Raw genomic sequence first — 16,971 nt, 5'->3', positions numbered from 1 at the left:
CCAACCTCTATCTAGTTTGACTTTGATTGTTCCATTGGCATGCTCTCATTGTGATCCATGGACTCGGCAACACTAAACCAACCTTTAGTTCGGTCAAATACCGTAACCACGTGTGTGTTTGCTTTGGCAGCTTCATGTCTGATTAATTTCATTGAAGCATCACTGAAAAATTATCCAGATTGCAACACTGAACTCCATTTTGAGCATCTAGTTTCAAACAACGCCCCTAGCCTGAAATATGTAGCTTGCACCAAAGCGGTTATTGGTAGGTTACGGATGCCTTTGAAGACAGAGTTCATTGATTCCACAAGATTTGTTGTCATGTGGCCCCAACGCTGACCGTTGTCGTATGCCCTAGTCCACTTCTCCAACGGAATACTATCGATCCACCGAACCGCATCTTCGTTCGACAATCTTATTTCCTCGCGGTAGTGTTTGAAAGAAGGTTCTGATAATGCGTAACCTGCATTGACAACCTTCTTACGCAACGTCTTATCTTTGATTTTCCGCATGAAATTCTGAGCAATATGTCTAATACAAAACACATGCGTCGAAGGAGGATTTTGCCAGCCATTGTCAATGTTATTATATGCACTGATAATTGAGGGGTGTCTATCAGAGATCAAACACAAGTTAGGCTGAGGTGCAACGTGCAATCGGAGATTTCTTAGGAAAAAACTCCATCCCTCAGCAGTCTCCCCTTCAACTAGGACAAAGGCGATTGGAAAAATATTGTTGTTCCCATCTTGTGTCACTGCCATCAGTAACGTTCCTTTGCATTTTCCATACAACCATGTACCATCAATTTGTATAATTGGTTTACAAAAAGAAAAACCTATGATACACGGTTGATACGCCCAGAATAGACGGTGAAATATTCTATTTCCAACAGCACACGTACCATCTGGTGTATATGCGGGCAATGTTTCCATCTTGACAATTGTCTCAAGAGCATAGTGTTTTAGAGCCAACAGGTATTTTGGAAGTTGTTTGTAAGACTTCTCCCAATTGCCAAACACTTTTTCAACAACTTTTGTTCTAGCTATCCATGTCTTCCTATATGATGGAGTGTACTCGTACTTTGCCCTAATATGCGAGATTATTGTACTCACCTTTAACGACGGATTGTCGCCAATGACAGGCAATATTTCATCGTATATTAGCTGAGAGCTTAATTTACGATGATCCTGCATTGGGTTTGTCAGCATGCATGTGTGATCTAGACCCATTGATCCAATCTCCCAAGACTTGCTCCTCTTCCGGTACGAAGCTGACAACCTAAAAAGGCAGTGCTCATTCGGACAATAAACTTTATACCTCGATGCGTCAGTTTTGTCACTCTGAAATCTGCTGATAGTTGCATGTGGAATTTCTTAATGGCTTTTACACATTCCTCTTTTGTGCGAAATATGTCTCCTTGTTTCAGAGATCCTTGCATTTACACGCAAGGATTGTACCATACATCTGCCGAAGGTTCATCTGAACCCAAATTTAACTTTGTCAGGTGTTAAGGTGGGCAATATACATGACTTGCTGGTATTGGCTCATCTTCCTCTTCAACGTTCACCATCGAATCAACCATGATCTCAGGTTCCTCTTCTTCATCGTCTGGAACATTCACCTCAGTTTGTTCGTCATCAGTCGTACAAAACACTTGTGACTGATCAATGTACTGAGACTTCTATTGTTGATGTGGTAATATATACAACTCTATATCGTTGTAACCGGATTGTTTGTAACTGCCAAACATATGTTGAACATCATCATCATCTCGAATCTTCTTCTGATAAAATTTTACCTGGTTTTCTGCAAATCAAACCGGATTTTTATAGATGATTTGACCCACATTATTGCACTGCAATTTCTTTCCTATTCTTTGTTTCAGATGTGAAAAATTTGATCGTCGATTTATTGTAAACCGAGTCACCTCTGTGTTTCGAAAACAAAAATCGAACAACTGATGATCAAATATTTCACCTTCGACATGTGCATTGATCATGTAATGTTGTGTGGAAGACATTGTGTTGAAATATTAAATATGTAGATAGTTTGAATGGAATTGAAACTGAATGCATTGCTAAGTTGTTCAACTACACAGCATAAATAGGTTGGTCATTGGTAAGTTGGTCGTTGTATTGATAACTTGGTAATTTTCTGTATATACTTGACCATGCATGCAGTTGAAGGAATCCAGCACGCAGAGAAAAGATTGAAAAGAATACACAAGCGCCAGGGAATCAAAGAATCTTTGAGTTCTGAGCTTTGTGCCCTAAGATTTCAACCTAGACGCCCATTCCCTAGGCGCTATAAAGTAACTAAGGCGCCAAAGGGTTGGGCGCCTCTTCATAAAACAACACTCAGGCGCCACTAGGAAGGGCGCCCCTTCCAATTGCCCTACACTATGGCGCCAAGAGGAAGGGTGCCTCTTCCTTGCATATGAGAAATCACATGTAGGCGCCAAACTCAAGAGCTCCTCTTCCCTTGCATTTGCTTTCTTCACATGCGCCAAGAAGATTCCTCACATGCTAGCTTTCTCTTCCATGCTGAATTTTGTCATTCTCTTGTCTCCTCTTGCCTTTCCATGCAACCAATCACACTCTTTTTAGGTTCCAAACCTACTCATTCATTCATCTATAAATAGTCTCTCATATCAACAATATCAAATCATCTTCATCAATACTCAAGTATTTTCTTCTACCACACTTCTTTCATCTACCAAACTCAAGCTTTGCAAATTCAAATCATGTCTTTGTTGACTATGGGCGATGAACACAGAGGCACAATCGAGAATATCTCGGCATTTGTATGTTATCTCTCTCTTTTAGTTTCTATTTTTGGATTACTTCTAATAGATATTTTCTTTGTGTTATACCTTTGTAAACTCTCTCTTTTTAGTTTCTATTTTTGGATTACTTCTAATACATATCTTCTTTGTGTTATACCTTTGTAATCTCTCTCTTTTTAGTTTCTATTTTTGGATTACTTCTAATACATATTTTCTTTGCGTTATACCTTTGTAATCTCTCTCTTTTTAGTTTCTATTTTTGGATTACTTCTAATACATATCTTCTTTGTGTTGTACCTTTGTAATCTCTCTCTTTTTAGTTTCTACTTTGGATTACTTCTAATATATATCTTCTTTGTGTTATACCTTTGTAATCTCTCTCTTTTTAGTTTATATTTTTGGATTATCTCTCTCTTTTTAGTTTCTATTTTTGGATTACTTCTAATACATATCTTCTTTGTGTTATACCTTTGTAATCTCTCTCTTTTTAGTTTCTATTGTTGGATTACTTCTAATAGATATCTTCTTTATGTTATACCTTTGTAATCTCTCTCTTTTTAGTTTCTACTTTTGGATTACTTCTAATACATATCTTCTTTGTGTTATACCTTTATAATCTCTCTCTTTTTAGTTTCTATTTTTGGATTACTTCTAATACATATCTTCTTTGTGTTATACCTTTGTAATCTCTCTCTTTTTAGTTTCTATTTTTGGATTACTTCTAATACATATCTTCTTTGTGTTATACCTTTGTAATATCTCTCTTTTTAGTTTCTATTTTTGGATTACTTCTTATAGATGTGTGTTTGTTGAGTATGTATTTCTTCTTCTAATTGTATTTTCTTACTTTTTTGTTATTAGGATCCGAAGCGGTTTAGATGTTGTGTACATGAATATGTACCCCACGATCCTTTAATAGAACCATATATTAGAGGATGTGGATTTAGAAATCTACTAAACATTGTTTCGTACTCAGTGGACTACAAGTTCATTCTGGCTTTATTTGAGAGGTGGAAACCCGAGACCCACACATTTCACCTTTCGATTGGTGAGTGTACCGTCACACTTGAGGACGTGTACATGTTGTTGGGTCTCCGTATAGATGGAAAGGCAGTGAATGGGCGAGTTAACCAAGACAACAATATATGCAATGAATTATTGGGTGCCCCTTTGTTAGACGACGAAACTGAGGGAGACACATCCGGTCAAGCAAGGGGGCAAGGTATAAATTTAAAATACCTAAAACAATATTATGCCAATATAGTATTGTCTGACGATTCAACCGAGTATGAGAAAATAATAAAAGTTCGGTGTTATATTATGATTTTATTTGGTAACTTTTTGTTTCCAGAAAGTACAGGTAATTCTGTGGATATAATGTATTTACGTTTATTACGCAACATTAATAAGGTAAACACTTTTAGTTGGGGTTCAGCTGTGTTGGCCCATCTATATAGTGCAATGTGTAGAACTGCAAAAAAGAATACATGTACTTTTTTTTCATGTGCTTATTTGCTTCAAGCTTGAGGGTGGTCTAGAATGTCGTCGCTCGCCCCGATAAATGAGCGCCCATTCGTGTTCTCGTTTGCAACCAAGTAAGTCTAACACTTTACCATTCACCATTTAGTTAATTATATTTATTATTATAATTAAAAGTAAATAATATTTTTCACTTCTTTTTATTATCTTAGGTGGTCAGTAAGGGGAATGAACTACAATAGGTGTCCGAAACACGCTATTGTAGTCTATCGAAATCTATTGGACCACATTGGACATGACGATGTAATACTCCTACCAAACTATATTTTAATTTAAAAATACTTCTCAAATTATTTTTCATCTAACGATTTGGTATTGTTTTACAGTTTGTTTGGAGGCCATAGCTGGGTCTGAATCATGATGTGAACCATGACGATGCTGCAATTTGGACAGCGAAGACACCGATTATCTGATTCACTATAGTGAAATGCACCAAAGTGACTGGGTCAAACTGCAGTTCAGAATGCTACAACAGGTTCTAGAATCTCCCACGTGTTTGGGGAATTGGCATCAAAAAAGAGTCGATGCACAGTGGGATTATTTTGACTGGAGAGACTTTGCAAAAGACATGTGTCGTCAATGGAGGAATCGACGACAACACATCTTGAACAAACCAGTCATCCAAGGTACAAGACCCACTCAACAATATATGGCATGGTTTAGGTCTGTAACAACTCAGCAATTTGTATCTGAGTTACGGTATTTGATGGATCCGCGCCAACTTGCTTCGTCATCGTATGTCTCACGTCAATTCACCATCCAACACCAATGTGAACCCACCCAAGACCAATGTGAACCCACTCAAACCCAACAACCAACCACACAACATCAACCGACCACATACACACAACAACCAAACACCCAACATCACAACCCGTTCATGTCAATCACCCAACAACCAACCATCCAACGTCGCACCCCGTTCATACCACCCACCCAAACACAAAACCAAGAATCAAACCCCGCATCCACAACCGTCTACAGCCCAGATAATTCATATGGATCACTTCATCGTAGCCCCCCACCAATGAACACCCAACCACTGTTTAACTATAGCACGCCCCAGGAACCATTGCTTCGTTTTCAAAACGACTCAATGGCCCAATTTGGGCAACTATACCGTCCCCAATTCACCCAACCCCAGCACCCTAACTACGATGACATGGACAACGAACTCCATTACGGAAGCGTCGTTGGCCAGAGCCCCTCCGGATATTGGGAGCAAATGATGACACATCTGTCAAATACCAGCGGAACTTCCGTCGGACCTTCCAACCAGCCATCGTTCGATCAGGTCAGCACCCAGAGACCACAAACACCTCAAGAAAATCGTGGGAGACCTCGGAGACAAACTAACGCATCGGGATGTGGAACCGGGGGACGTTATAATCAGGCGGGTCATTAGTTTTTTGTCTGTCCAATGTAACCAATTATTACATATTTAATGAATTTATTTTTTTCATTATTATTTCTTATGTATTAAATAATAAATATTAAATATTAAAAATTAAAAAAAATAACTAAAAAAATTAAAATAAAAAAAATAAAATAATAAATAATAGGAGGGGGCGTATGCGTCAGATGAATTGGCACATACACCCACCATTAAAAATACACACAGGCGCCAGAGGCATTGGCGCCTCCTCATGAGGGCCAAAGCAGACGCCACAAGCATTGGCGTCTCCTCATAAGGCCCAATGCATGTGCGCCAATACTACTGGCACCTCCTCTTATTGGTATGGGGGTACACCAATTCATCTGGCGCAAATGCATGTGCGCCAATACTACTGGCACCTCCTCTTATTGGTATGGGGGTACACCAATTCATCTGGCGCATCTACCAAAATTGATTATTTTGATATGTTTTTTGAAAAATTGATTATTTTAGAATTTTTTTTAAAAAAAATTGATTAATTTGAAAAAAATTCTCAGAATTCACCCCTCACCTTTCTCAAGTCACTTGAATAACATATTTGTTTACTTGAACCGGCTGACATTTGATATTTTAATTATTTTGTTAAAAATGAGGTACGTCTAGTAGTAAATAAGATTTTGATATATGGTTAAACAATTAATTGTAAAAAATAATAAACAGTGCACAATATCTTTCTCATTAAATGAAGATCAAATATGAATTCGTTTCTCTATAACAAATTGTGATTAGTCAATTTGGAAAGAATCTTAAAGAACAATTTTAATGAACTCTTCAATTTCCTCTTAATCTCCAATTTCACTGACTATAGAACCCCACGATTTACTACTTTATTTTCTTCAAGGACTAAACAATAACTACATTCTTACTTTATTTTCTTCAAGGACTAAACATAACTACATTCTTGTTAGATCTCAAATCTTACTTCTTGACCCCATTCCCCCCTAAATTCCAAAGTGTACTCCATGATACTCCAACAAAAAAGACAGTTGCAAACTAATACTTTACCAGACCCTACAGTATTAGCTGTTGAATCCACTACCACACCTTTAAAACCTAATCAAGCAGAGTTCAAATCTTTTCATAAAAATAATAATGGTGAAAACCCCCAATTTGTACCAATTCTAAAAAGACCAAATCGTAGACATGTTTTATTTGCTCCATGGTTTCCTCATATCTCAATCCAAGAATTTTGTTAATAAAATTGAATCTCAACCCAGGGATCCACCACAATATGCTCCCACTCACAAAGATCAAATTCAAAGTCTCCTTTTCAGGATTCCTCAACAAAATAATGTTGTTTAGAGGAAACATCAGCCCATCTTAAACATTGTTATAGGCCACTTACTTCAACCTTCTTTGCCCAATTCTTTATGGTGTTATACAGTTTCTGATGTTGTATATCATCTGAATATTCTCTCATCCAAACAATTGAACAACCTATCACCACCTTTATTATTGCACAATAAACCTCCAAACTTATCTCACGCGTATCTATTATTGCACAAAAAACCTCAAACCTTACCTCATATAAAGATTCAATTGAAGAGTTTACATAACCTATAATTTAGAGGAGATATAGTTTCACATAACCTATAATCTACCTTTTATTCATTTAGTTTTAATATAGTCAATAATTTTAGTAAATAGACAATTCCTATAAGTTGATCAGTTTCAATTGTATCCTACATTAATATTTTAGGTTCAGTCCTTTATATTTAAATTTTATTTGAAAATATCACATCAATATAACTTTTTCAAAATAGTCTATATTAGTATGACTTTTGCAAAATAAATATCATTTTAAAACAACAAAAAATATAAGAGACTCACTTGAAACTTATAAAAGTTGATGATTTTTGCCGAAACAAAAAGATAACTCTAATTGAAATTTTGAAGAGATGAAAGAACTAAAATTTTAAATAAATTAAGTGACTGAAATGTACTTTAACCAAAATATGGAACTCAAACGAATTGTAAACAAAACCTTTGTTTATGACTTTGTCCATTCCCCAACTACACCCTCCCAACCAACACGACTCGTTACTCATAACAAATACATATGTAGAATGAAAATAACAACAATAAACTCACAGACCCCAAAAGCTCAACAAGTTCAAGTCTCAAAATTCACACCCAATCCTAATTTGACTTGCTGAAAAAACCAGAGGACACAAACAGTTCAATTGAACGACGTTGACAATCTGGCAACCATTAAGTATGACAGTATCCAAAGACATGGACAGAAAAAACACGACCACAACCTAATCAGATTGCATAGTAGTATGAAATACGAATAAATAATACTCAAACAGACTCAGGCTCTTCAACTTTTTTATCTGCATCTGCCTTACCAGTCTCACCTGATGCTGATTCTTTCTTCTCAGTTTTTTCCGCAGACTTCTCTTCATCTTTCTTCTCTGCATCAGCAGACTTGTCATCAACACTCAATTTCTCAACAAGAATAGCTGCTGCAGATGCTTCCCGGTCATCCACTAGTTTTTGGGACTCGGCAACTTCTTGGAATGTTTCCATAAAGCTTTTACAATCTGGCAGAAATTCAAAGCAATGGTGAGTTTACACAAAGAAACCTAACAATATAATGACGTTCAGTTAAAGAACTTCTCAGCAATACTCCTATATCCTCCACACAAACACGGACAACAAGTATGGGCTGAATCATTGAAATTGAAAATTGGAGTGTGTAACCTTTACAACAAATTAACTAAAGCAATTTTCATACAGCCTATGTACATGTATTAGAAATATTGATAGTCGGTAAGAGCAGCTTGGGGCACATAACTGCCTACAATGAACTACAAATAACATAAAGTACATTTTGTTCATGTAAACAGTCCTCGAGTTGTTGTGATCTTCAAATTATGCTGATGATGTTAATAAGTTAACGAGTATGTAACAGAGATTGCAGAGACATGTAGATATCTAATACATTCATTTAACGACAGTACACAAGTTGTCAAAAGGGCCTAAAATGCCCTTACTATAAAAGTTCTTTACCATTCGGGCAGTTGATTTGAGACCAATCACTTAAAATGCATTTTAAAAGTTCAGTTTTTATAAGTCACGTAGAAACCAGGCAATCCAATACAAAATGAATCGACACAAAATGTACCCAAACTATCTTCACCAACTAAACTTTTTTACTGAACACTCTTAGAAACCAGAGGCATGTCTAGATATCTAACACATTTACTAAATGACACTACACGACAAACATCAAAGTGAACAGAGGGGGTGATGATAAATGAAATGCATCAAATCAGTACAAGCCCAATAAGTCAATGTTATGAAATCTTACAAACAAAAGTTCACATCACAATGCAGTCTAGTACAAGAGGTGAATGTGCCTCAACTGTATTTGCAATGAGCTCATCAAAAGATACTTCAGAATCACAAAGCATTCATACACGTAAATGCTAATGTTAAGGGGAATACTAGGTGCAGAACAATACAATGTGCTTAAATGATCAAGGCTTTGTTTGGGAACTCAGAGGAGAGGGGAGGGGAAGGGAGGGCTACAGATTAGCTACAGATAACTTTGAGTGACTTAAAATAAGAAAGGGAAATTGGAAAATCAATATTAAACAAATAACAATGAATCATTAAAGTCATCTAAATCAATCTAATTACATAAATAACAGACATAAGCATGTAGCATGTAAGCAATAAAACATCTGCAAAATGTAGATTGAAAATTCTTGCTTACTTTCAATAGATGGAAAACGAATGCAGAAAAGCTCATCCTTTAGTTCACCATCAGCAAAATCCTTAGCATGCCAAACACAGGATTTCTCATTACCAGCATGTTCTTGCACGGACATGGTAGGAATAACTGCAACACAATTGATAATCAGAAATGACTCAAAATCAAAATTACAAGACAAGGATGCATATGCAGTAAAAAGGAAACACTTACTGAAATGATTGGCACAGATCTTGAGTGTTTTGGATTGCCTCATGAGAAGCCTAACTTTACCGGTAGCCTTATGTTTCAAGAACTTGACTGTACCAGCACCCCTCTCCTTCCACTGATTTCCATCCTTATCAAATCGGTAAAGCTTTGATTTGCTGCGATCAATGAAAAACAATAAGACATGCAAGGTAAAACCCTAAAAAGGTAAAAGTAAAATATAAAAAGTAAAACACGTACAGATCTAGAATGGCGTCTTCGTTTTCTTCACCGGTGGTCACGGCAACCTCCTCAAGTTTGACGATGGGAGCGACTTGTGCTCCGGTATCTTCGTCATCGCCGACGACTGGTGCCTCCTCCTCTTCACGGTGTTCAGGATCTGCCATCTTGTGTAGAGAGACGGTTTGAATTGCAAAGTGGTGCCGCTAGGGTTTAGAAAATGTTGGGATTTTGGTAGTGAGAGTGAAGACTTGGGTCTAGTGTTGTTGTATATAATGCGGGATCGCACGAAGAGTGAGTAATTCTATGATTAAATCGCTTTTTTTTGTCTATTTTTTTTTTGCCTATTAAATCGCTTGTTTTTTTTTTGTCTATTTTTTGTCTATTAAATCGCTTGTTTTTTTTTTGTCTATTTTTTGTCTATTAAATCGCTTTTTTATCTTCTTTTTTTTTTAATACTTTTTTTAAGTCTATTTTTATACTAATAGATTGTACTATAAGAGATATTTTTATATTTATATATTAAAGAAGTTGTGCGATAAAAAATATTGGGGTCAAGATGATTTAATTATATTAAATCGAATTAATATTTAGATCTAAAATCAATATATGTGATTGTGATTGTCTATCGTCTTTAAATTCTATAATAAAGAATTTTGATTTATTCTTAAATCTTAAATTAAAAGATGTGATTATCTATCGTGTGTAAATTTTATAATAGAGAATTTTAATCTCAAAATATATAAATGTCAACCCATCATTTTTCTTGAAAAAATACCAATTAACTTTTGTGATGGAAAAAATTAGGGATGGCAATTTAACGCATCTCAATGGGCACCCGCAAATTTACCTACAACGGATATGATAAAAACCCACAAAAATGAGAACGGACATCGGCTCGGGTAATTACCCATAAAAAAAAGCGGGTACGGGTGCGGGTATGGACGTCTTGGTACCTAGCCCGCCCCATACCCGCACACTATATATTTATGTAATTTTATTTTTATTTATATATTTTAGTTTATATTATTGTATAAATATGTATGTCAATCAATTATAAAACGTATATCAATGTTAAGTCATTACATATTTAATATAAGTGTTTGTTTATTTCAAAATAAATTGTTTGAAATTTTTTAAATATTTTTAAAAACTTAAAATTATATGATATTTTATAATTGATCTATTTATTTTAAATAGGAATGTGGGTCACGGGTACGGGTATGAGTACTTACATACCCATAGGACACGGGTACGGGTGCTAATTTTGGCACCCAAGCGGGTATGGGCTCGGGCACGAAGATGTTTTCAAATTGCGGGTATGGGGATGGATATTATAGTACCCTGCCCAAACCCTGCTCATTGTCATCCCTAGAAAAAATGAAAAATCGTCCCTTAACAAAAAAAATATGTCTTGATTAAGTCATTTATAAAAATAAAAAATTAAAAAAAATAATTATGAATCGTGTTGATTTAATAAAATAAAATACTATTTATTAAAATACTTTTATTAATATTATTTTCATTTTTAATATAAATCATTTTGATATTTTAATAAATATTAAAAAAAATATAAATTTTGTATGAGATAGAAAAATTATAAATTATTTTTAAAAACTATTATTTATACGATGTGAAAAAATAAATTTAAAAAAATTCTGATAAACATGTATGGTGTAATATACATACGTATTAATTCAATTATGTTTAACTTTTTTTATAAAATGAAAGTGCTTGGTTACAATGTGATTGGGTCGATTGAAATTTATGTGGTTCTTAACTAAGTTAGGTTTACGGGCTAGCATATGGGTTTTGTCATTTTTCTCTTTAGGAATGAACACAATAGGACCAATATCCATAGTATTTAGGTTTCCCTATGTGTGTCTTATCGTCTTCTCCACTAGCGTCATTGTCGCTCATCCTATTGACCACCACCTTACAATCACTTTTGATTCTCAACCTTTTTATCGACATGATTTGGGTCGTGAGCATCGCATCCTGAGCTCCGGCTTCCACAACTCCATTGTATCCACCTTTATTCCAACATATTTTTGCTACAACCTCATTCCTTCCATTAATCGCATCTAAATTTCATTCCCCTCAATGACAAGAGAAGCGTCAATGTTAATGGTAAAAGTATCCCTCCAGCTAAGGTTTTTTAGTGAAGGTATCTTTTCTTCTCTTCTCAAAGCTTATTGTTAGTATTCTTAGAATTATCAACTCCCATGTGCAACTTACACAAGTTTGACGCTTCTCATGTATCCTTCCTAGGTTCGTAATCGATGGATGTAATATTGACGAGAAGGCTCATTTCTAACAGAGATTTCCTTATTTTCTCTTCCATCCTTGTTAGTATTCAGCTCCTCAAAATTATCCTTTGATTGCATGCACTTCATACCTTGACGCTTATCATAATCCCTTATCGTACTATAACCGGTCATGCACAAGTCTTTCAAGCTAGATAAGGATAAAACTACTTGAAACCAATCCTCATTCGACTGAGGCAAACTAGCAATCTTCCACCTGTGGTTAATAAACTTATGTTGAGGCAAGCTAGCAATCTTCCACCTGTGGTTAATAAACTTATGCAGATCTCGCTCTTGAAAAAATATAATAATCAATGTCATGTGTAAATTAAAATTAACGTAAAACAAAAATAATGAATCCAACTAATGTTGCCTCTCTGTTCTATATATGTCTGGAAGTATGATCTGGTTACAAAGGCAACAATGACAAATCAACAGGATCTCTTCCAAATGTCTCTAACTCAACATCTGTAACAGCCTCACCCTCTTGAGGTGGCACTGGATCAACAACATCAGTAGTAGGAGATGATGTAGACTCATAAGCATTTATAGTAGGAGGTGGCATTGGTGAATCTGCTACCTCAGGCGCCTGAATAGGGGAAACCTAACGCCTAAGGGAGGATGAGGGAGTGATGCGTCAGATGGTGAATCCAGTCTCCTACAGGAAGAAGAAGATGAAGTGGCATGAGGAGAAACATGATCCCTAGAAGTAGATGGCTATGCATGACCAGAGGGACCAGGAGCCTTCGGAGTCTGCAGACTCTTCTCTCGCGCACAGATGCGTGCTAAGCAACCCTCTCGTACCTCAATCTATCGTGGCTATCATCCATTATGCATGTAAGTTAAAGTAAAGCAGATAATTAGTGTAGACAACTAATGCCACAAGCAAGAAAATAAAAAATGTATATACTGATAAAATTGCAAAGATGCATCTCCGTAATTTCTATAACTGATAAGTTGCGTCAATGGCACGGATGTACCCCATGCAATACCAAAAAAACATATTTTGATCATCCTTTTCAGCCAACAAACGTCTAATACACTATGTCTAAACTACCTTAAATGATATTTCTATTTATTTATAACCTTAATCATCGATTTCTAATTTACACAAAAACTTACAAATTTATCAAAAACTCAAAAAACTTACAAGAGATTGATGTTTTGATGTTAGAGATGTTGATTGAAGTTCCATTAGCCTTTTTTATTGAGTTTTGACTTGGTGTAGAGAAAAAAATTGAGAGAGTTTGAAGTTGAGTTTGAGTAAAATGATAAATGAGGGAGGAAGAGGGTTTGACGCGATTTAACCTCCAAAATATATTGGAGATGCATCTATGGAATATTTTAATGTTAACTAAGGTTTTGATGCATCTGGAGATGTATCTCTGAAATATGAGGGTATTTATGTATTTTTGCAAGATGACAAAGAAACTTATGTGGTGCATTAAAAAATCCTCAAAAAGAAAGATGTACCAATTTAATTAGTGTCTGAAATCCCTCTATATCAATTGGTGTATACTCAATATCAATTTTTGCCAATGTCCTAATTGAAAAGAAGCCCAAAAGTTCACCTATCGAGCATGCATATAGTACATGTTTGATTTAATGTTTTGAATGCACATGGTATGCCTAAAATGTGTGTGATAAAGTAGCTCTTAGCTCTTATCACAATTATTTTAACACGTTCCTCACAAAACATTTGTAGCATCCTACCCTGTTCAAACAAAGTAGGGTTAAATAACTAATCACCTCGGATAAGTGTTTCATTTGGAATGCAAGCTACAGTGACCTAATATTGATGCTTAAAGAGTATAGTATCGTAAAAACTTGTTGCAGGGTATATTTAATGTTAGATTAATATAAACATTAATCATATGTTCTTGATAATAAAAGAACAACAAGATCAATAAAACAAAATGCGGAAATAGAATTAGAGGTTTTACCTCCAGCCATTGTTGCAGTGTTGTGAGTGCACTGCCTTTGATTCTTCCAAGCTCTTGCTCTCTCGATATAGATGGTGTATTTCTTTTCTGATGAGAGAAAGCTTTAGGGATCAAAGACTATTTATAGGCTTGATTCTACCATCAAGAATTTAAAGCCATTAAAACTCATTACTACCCAATTAAATGGTCATATCAATTTATATTAAAACCAAAATAAATCACACCCTTTTCAGAACCAAAATCCCAAAACTATTGACCATATTAAAATTGGTTTTTTATTATTAATAATTATTATAATAAAAATAAGAAACCGTTACATTCTCTCACTTGGTCCATATAACTGATTATTGGCATAAATGAGTCATGGAAAACTTACTCAAGAAATAAATATGTGAATCATAGAGATAGTCCCTCTTAAAGCGAGTATTCTCATCTATGTATTATAACATGTCTATTTTCAAGTATATATTTGTAATATGGTAATTAACTTGATGAATAAACCAATGTTTACTCTTGGTCCAGATGTAACATATTTTCTCAAACTGATGTGCGCATGAAAATGAGAAAACATCACAATATAAGAGTTTTATTAATAAATTGTATGTATAAAACCATAAGGAGGACCCAAGTCCCATGTTCTCTACATGATCCTTAAATTGTATTGGTGGCATGCCCTTAGTCAAAGGATCAACGATCATTAAATCAATACTAATGTGATTAATAACTACTATTTTATCTTTAACTCTTTCTCTAATGGCTAAATACTTTATGTCGATGTGCTTGCTTCGACTTCCACTTTTATTGTTCTTAGCCATAAAGACAGCTGCTGAATTATCACAAAAAATCTTCAGATGTTTAGAAATAGAATCCTTGATTCTAAGCCCAGAAATAAAACTCTTAAGCCACCATGAGAAGTAGCCTCAAAACAGGAGACAAACTCAGCTTCCATAGTAGAAGTAGCAACCAAGGTTTGCTTAGTACTTCTCCATGAAATAGCTCCATCAGCCATCATAAAAATATATCTTGATGTTGATTTGCGAGAATTAACACAACCAGCAAAGTCGGAGTCTGAATAGCCGATCACATCAAGATTGTCCGTCTGCCTATACATTAGCATGTAATATTCTGTTCCTTTAAGATATCTCAACACCTTCTTTGCAACTTTCCAGTGATCCATATCTAGATTACTCTGATATCTTCCTAAGATTCCAACAGCAAATGCAATGTTGGGCCTTGTGCATACTTGAGCATACATAAGACTTCTAACAACAGAAGCATATGGAATGTTCTTCATTTTTTTCCCGCTCAAAAACATTATTAGGGCATTGATTCAAATTAAATCTATCGCCCTTGATAATGGGTGCAACACTTGGTGAACGATCTTTCATTCTAAATCTCTCTAAAACTTTATTGATGTAGGTTTCTTGTGATAGACCCAAAATTCCTCGAAGTCTATCTCTGTGGATCTTAATGTTAATGACATAAGATGCCTCACCCATATCCTTCATATCAAAGTTTTTAGAGAGGAATTGTTTCACCTCATGTAGAAAACCTTTATCATTGGTTGCAAGTAGTATGTCATCCACATACAAAATGAGAAAACAAATTTTACTCCCACTGACCTTCTGGTATATACATTGATCCATGGGGTTTTCAATAAACCCAAATGAGGATATCGTTTCATGGAATTTAAGATACCATTGACGAGAGGCTTGTTTTAACCCATATATGGCTCTTAAGCTTGCAACCCAAATGCTCACCACTATTAGAAGAGAAACCTTCAGGTTGTTTCATGTAAACCTCCTCCTCTAAATCACCATTAAGAAAGACTGTTTTCACATCCATTTGATGCAACTCAAGGTCAAAATGTGCAACTAATGCCAAGATGACACGAAGAGAATCTTTCTTTGATACATGAGAAAAAGTATCAGTGTAATCGATTCCCTTCTTTTGAGTAAATCCCTTAGCAACGAGTCTGGCCTTGTATCTCTCAATGTTGCCTAATGAATCTTTCTTGGTTTTAAAGACCCATTTACAACCAATGGCCTTTGCCCCATTAGGTAACTCTACAAGATCCCATACATCATTGTTTTTCATGGAATTCATGGCATCATACCACAAATTTGACCCTTTGCAACTCATGGCTTGTCTAAAGCTCTCAGGATCATTCTCAGCTCCAAGATTATAGTCAGATTCTTGTAGATACACAATGTAATCATTAGGAATAGCTGATTTTCTTGTCCTAGTAAATCTTCTTAATGTTTGATCAACATTTTCTTGTGGATCTTGTTGTTCAACTAATTGTTCATCATCTTGATGACCAACTTGATTTACTGGATCATCAGTAGCTTGCGGAGTCTCGATGATTGGTTGATCAATATCCATTTGAACTTTAGGGATGTTATAAATAGTAACCAATCTATTACTTGAAGTGGAAGGTTCATACTCTATATGATCATGCAGAGAAATTGAATTTTTGATTTGATCGCTCCCACTAGTCAAATGATTTTCAAGAAACTTTGCATTTCTTGACTCCACAATCCTAGTTGTATGAGATGGATAATAGAATCTATAACCTTTAGACCTTTTGGCATATCCAATGAAATACCCACTAATGGTCCTCAGATCTAGTTTCTTTTCTTGTGGGTTATAAATCCTCACCTCAGAGGGACATCCCCAAACGCGCATATGTCGTAAACTCGGCTTCCATCCTTTAAATAACTCAAATGGTGTCTTTGGGACAGCCTTGGATGGAACCCGGTTTAGAATATACACAACCGTCTTTAGTGCTTCATTCCATAATGATTTAGGAAGAT

At 35.4% G+C, this 16,971-nt stretch overlaps 2 protein-coding genes across 2 annotated transcripts; both read right to left on the bottom strand.

Annotated features, from left to right (window-relative positions):
* Positions 1-7,658: 7,658 nt before the first annotated feature.
* Positions 7,659-10,224, bottom strand: LOC127091995 (ran-binding protein 1 homolog a). The gene is made up of 4 exons (XM_051030758.1): positions 9,928-10,224; positions 9,694-9,845; positions 9,484-9,609; positions 7,659-8,305 (listed from the first exon to the last, which is right to left on the bottom strand). The coding sequence occupies exons 1-4, from the start codon at positions 10,071-10,073 to the stop codon at positions 8,064-8,066; spliced, it is 666 nt and encodes a 221-aa protein (XP_050886715.1). The 5' UTR covers positions 10,074-10,224; the 3' UTR covers positions 7,659-8,063.
* A 4,778-nt stretch (positions 10,225-15,002) lies between these two features.
* Positions 15,003-15,449, bottom strand: LOC127095985 (secreted RxLR effector protein 161-like). The gene has a single exon (XM_051034619.1). It carries the CDS (start codon positions 15,447-15,449, stop codon positions 15,003-15,005), a length of 447 nt encoding a protein of 148 aa, XP_050890576.1.
* Between the last annotated feature and the right edge of the window lie 1,522 nt (positions 15,450-16,971).

The sequence above is a fragment of the Lathyrus oleraceus genome, chromosome 6, assembly GCF_024323335.1.
Source record: "Lathyrus oleraceus cultivar Zhongwan6 chromosome 6, CAAS_Psat_ZW6_1.0, whole genome shotgun sequence".
NCBI lineage: Eukaryota > Viridiplantae > Streptophyta > Magnoliopsida > Fabales > Fabaceae > Lathyrus > Lathyrus oleraceus.
Note: the sequence above shows the minus strand (reverse complement) of the source record. Positions and strands in the feature narration are given on the sequence as shown.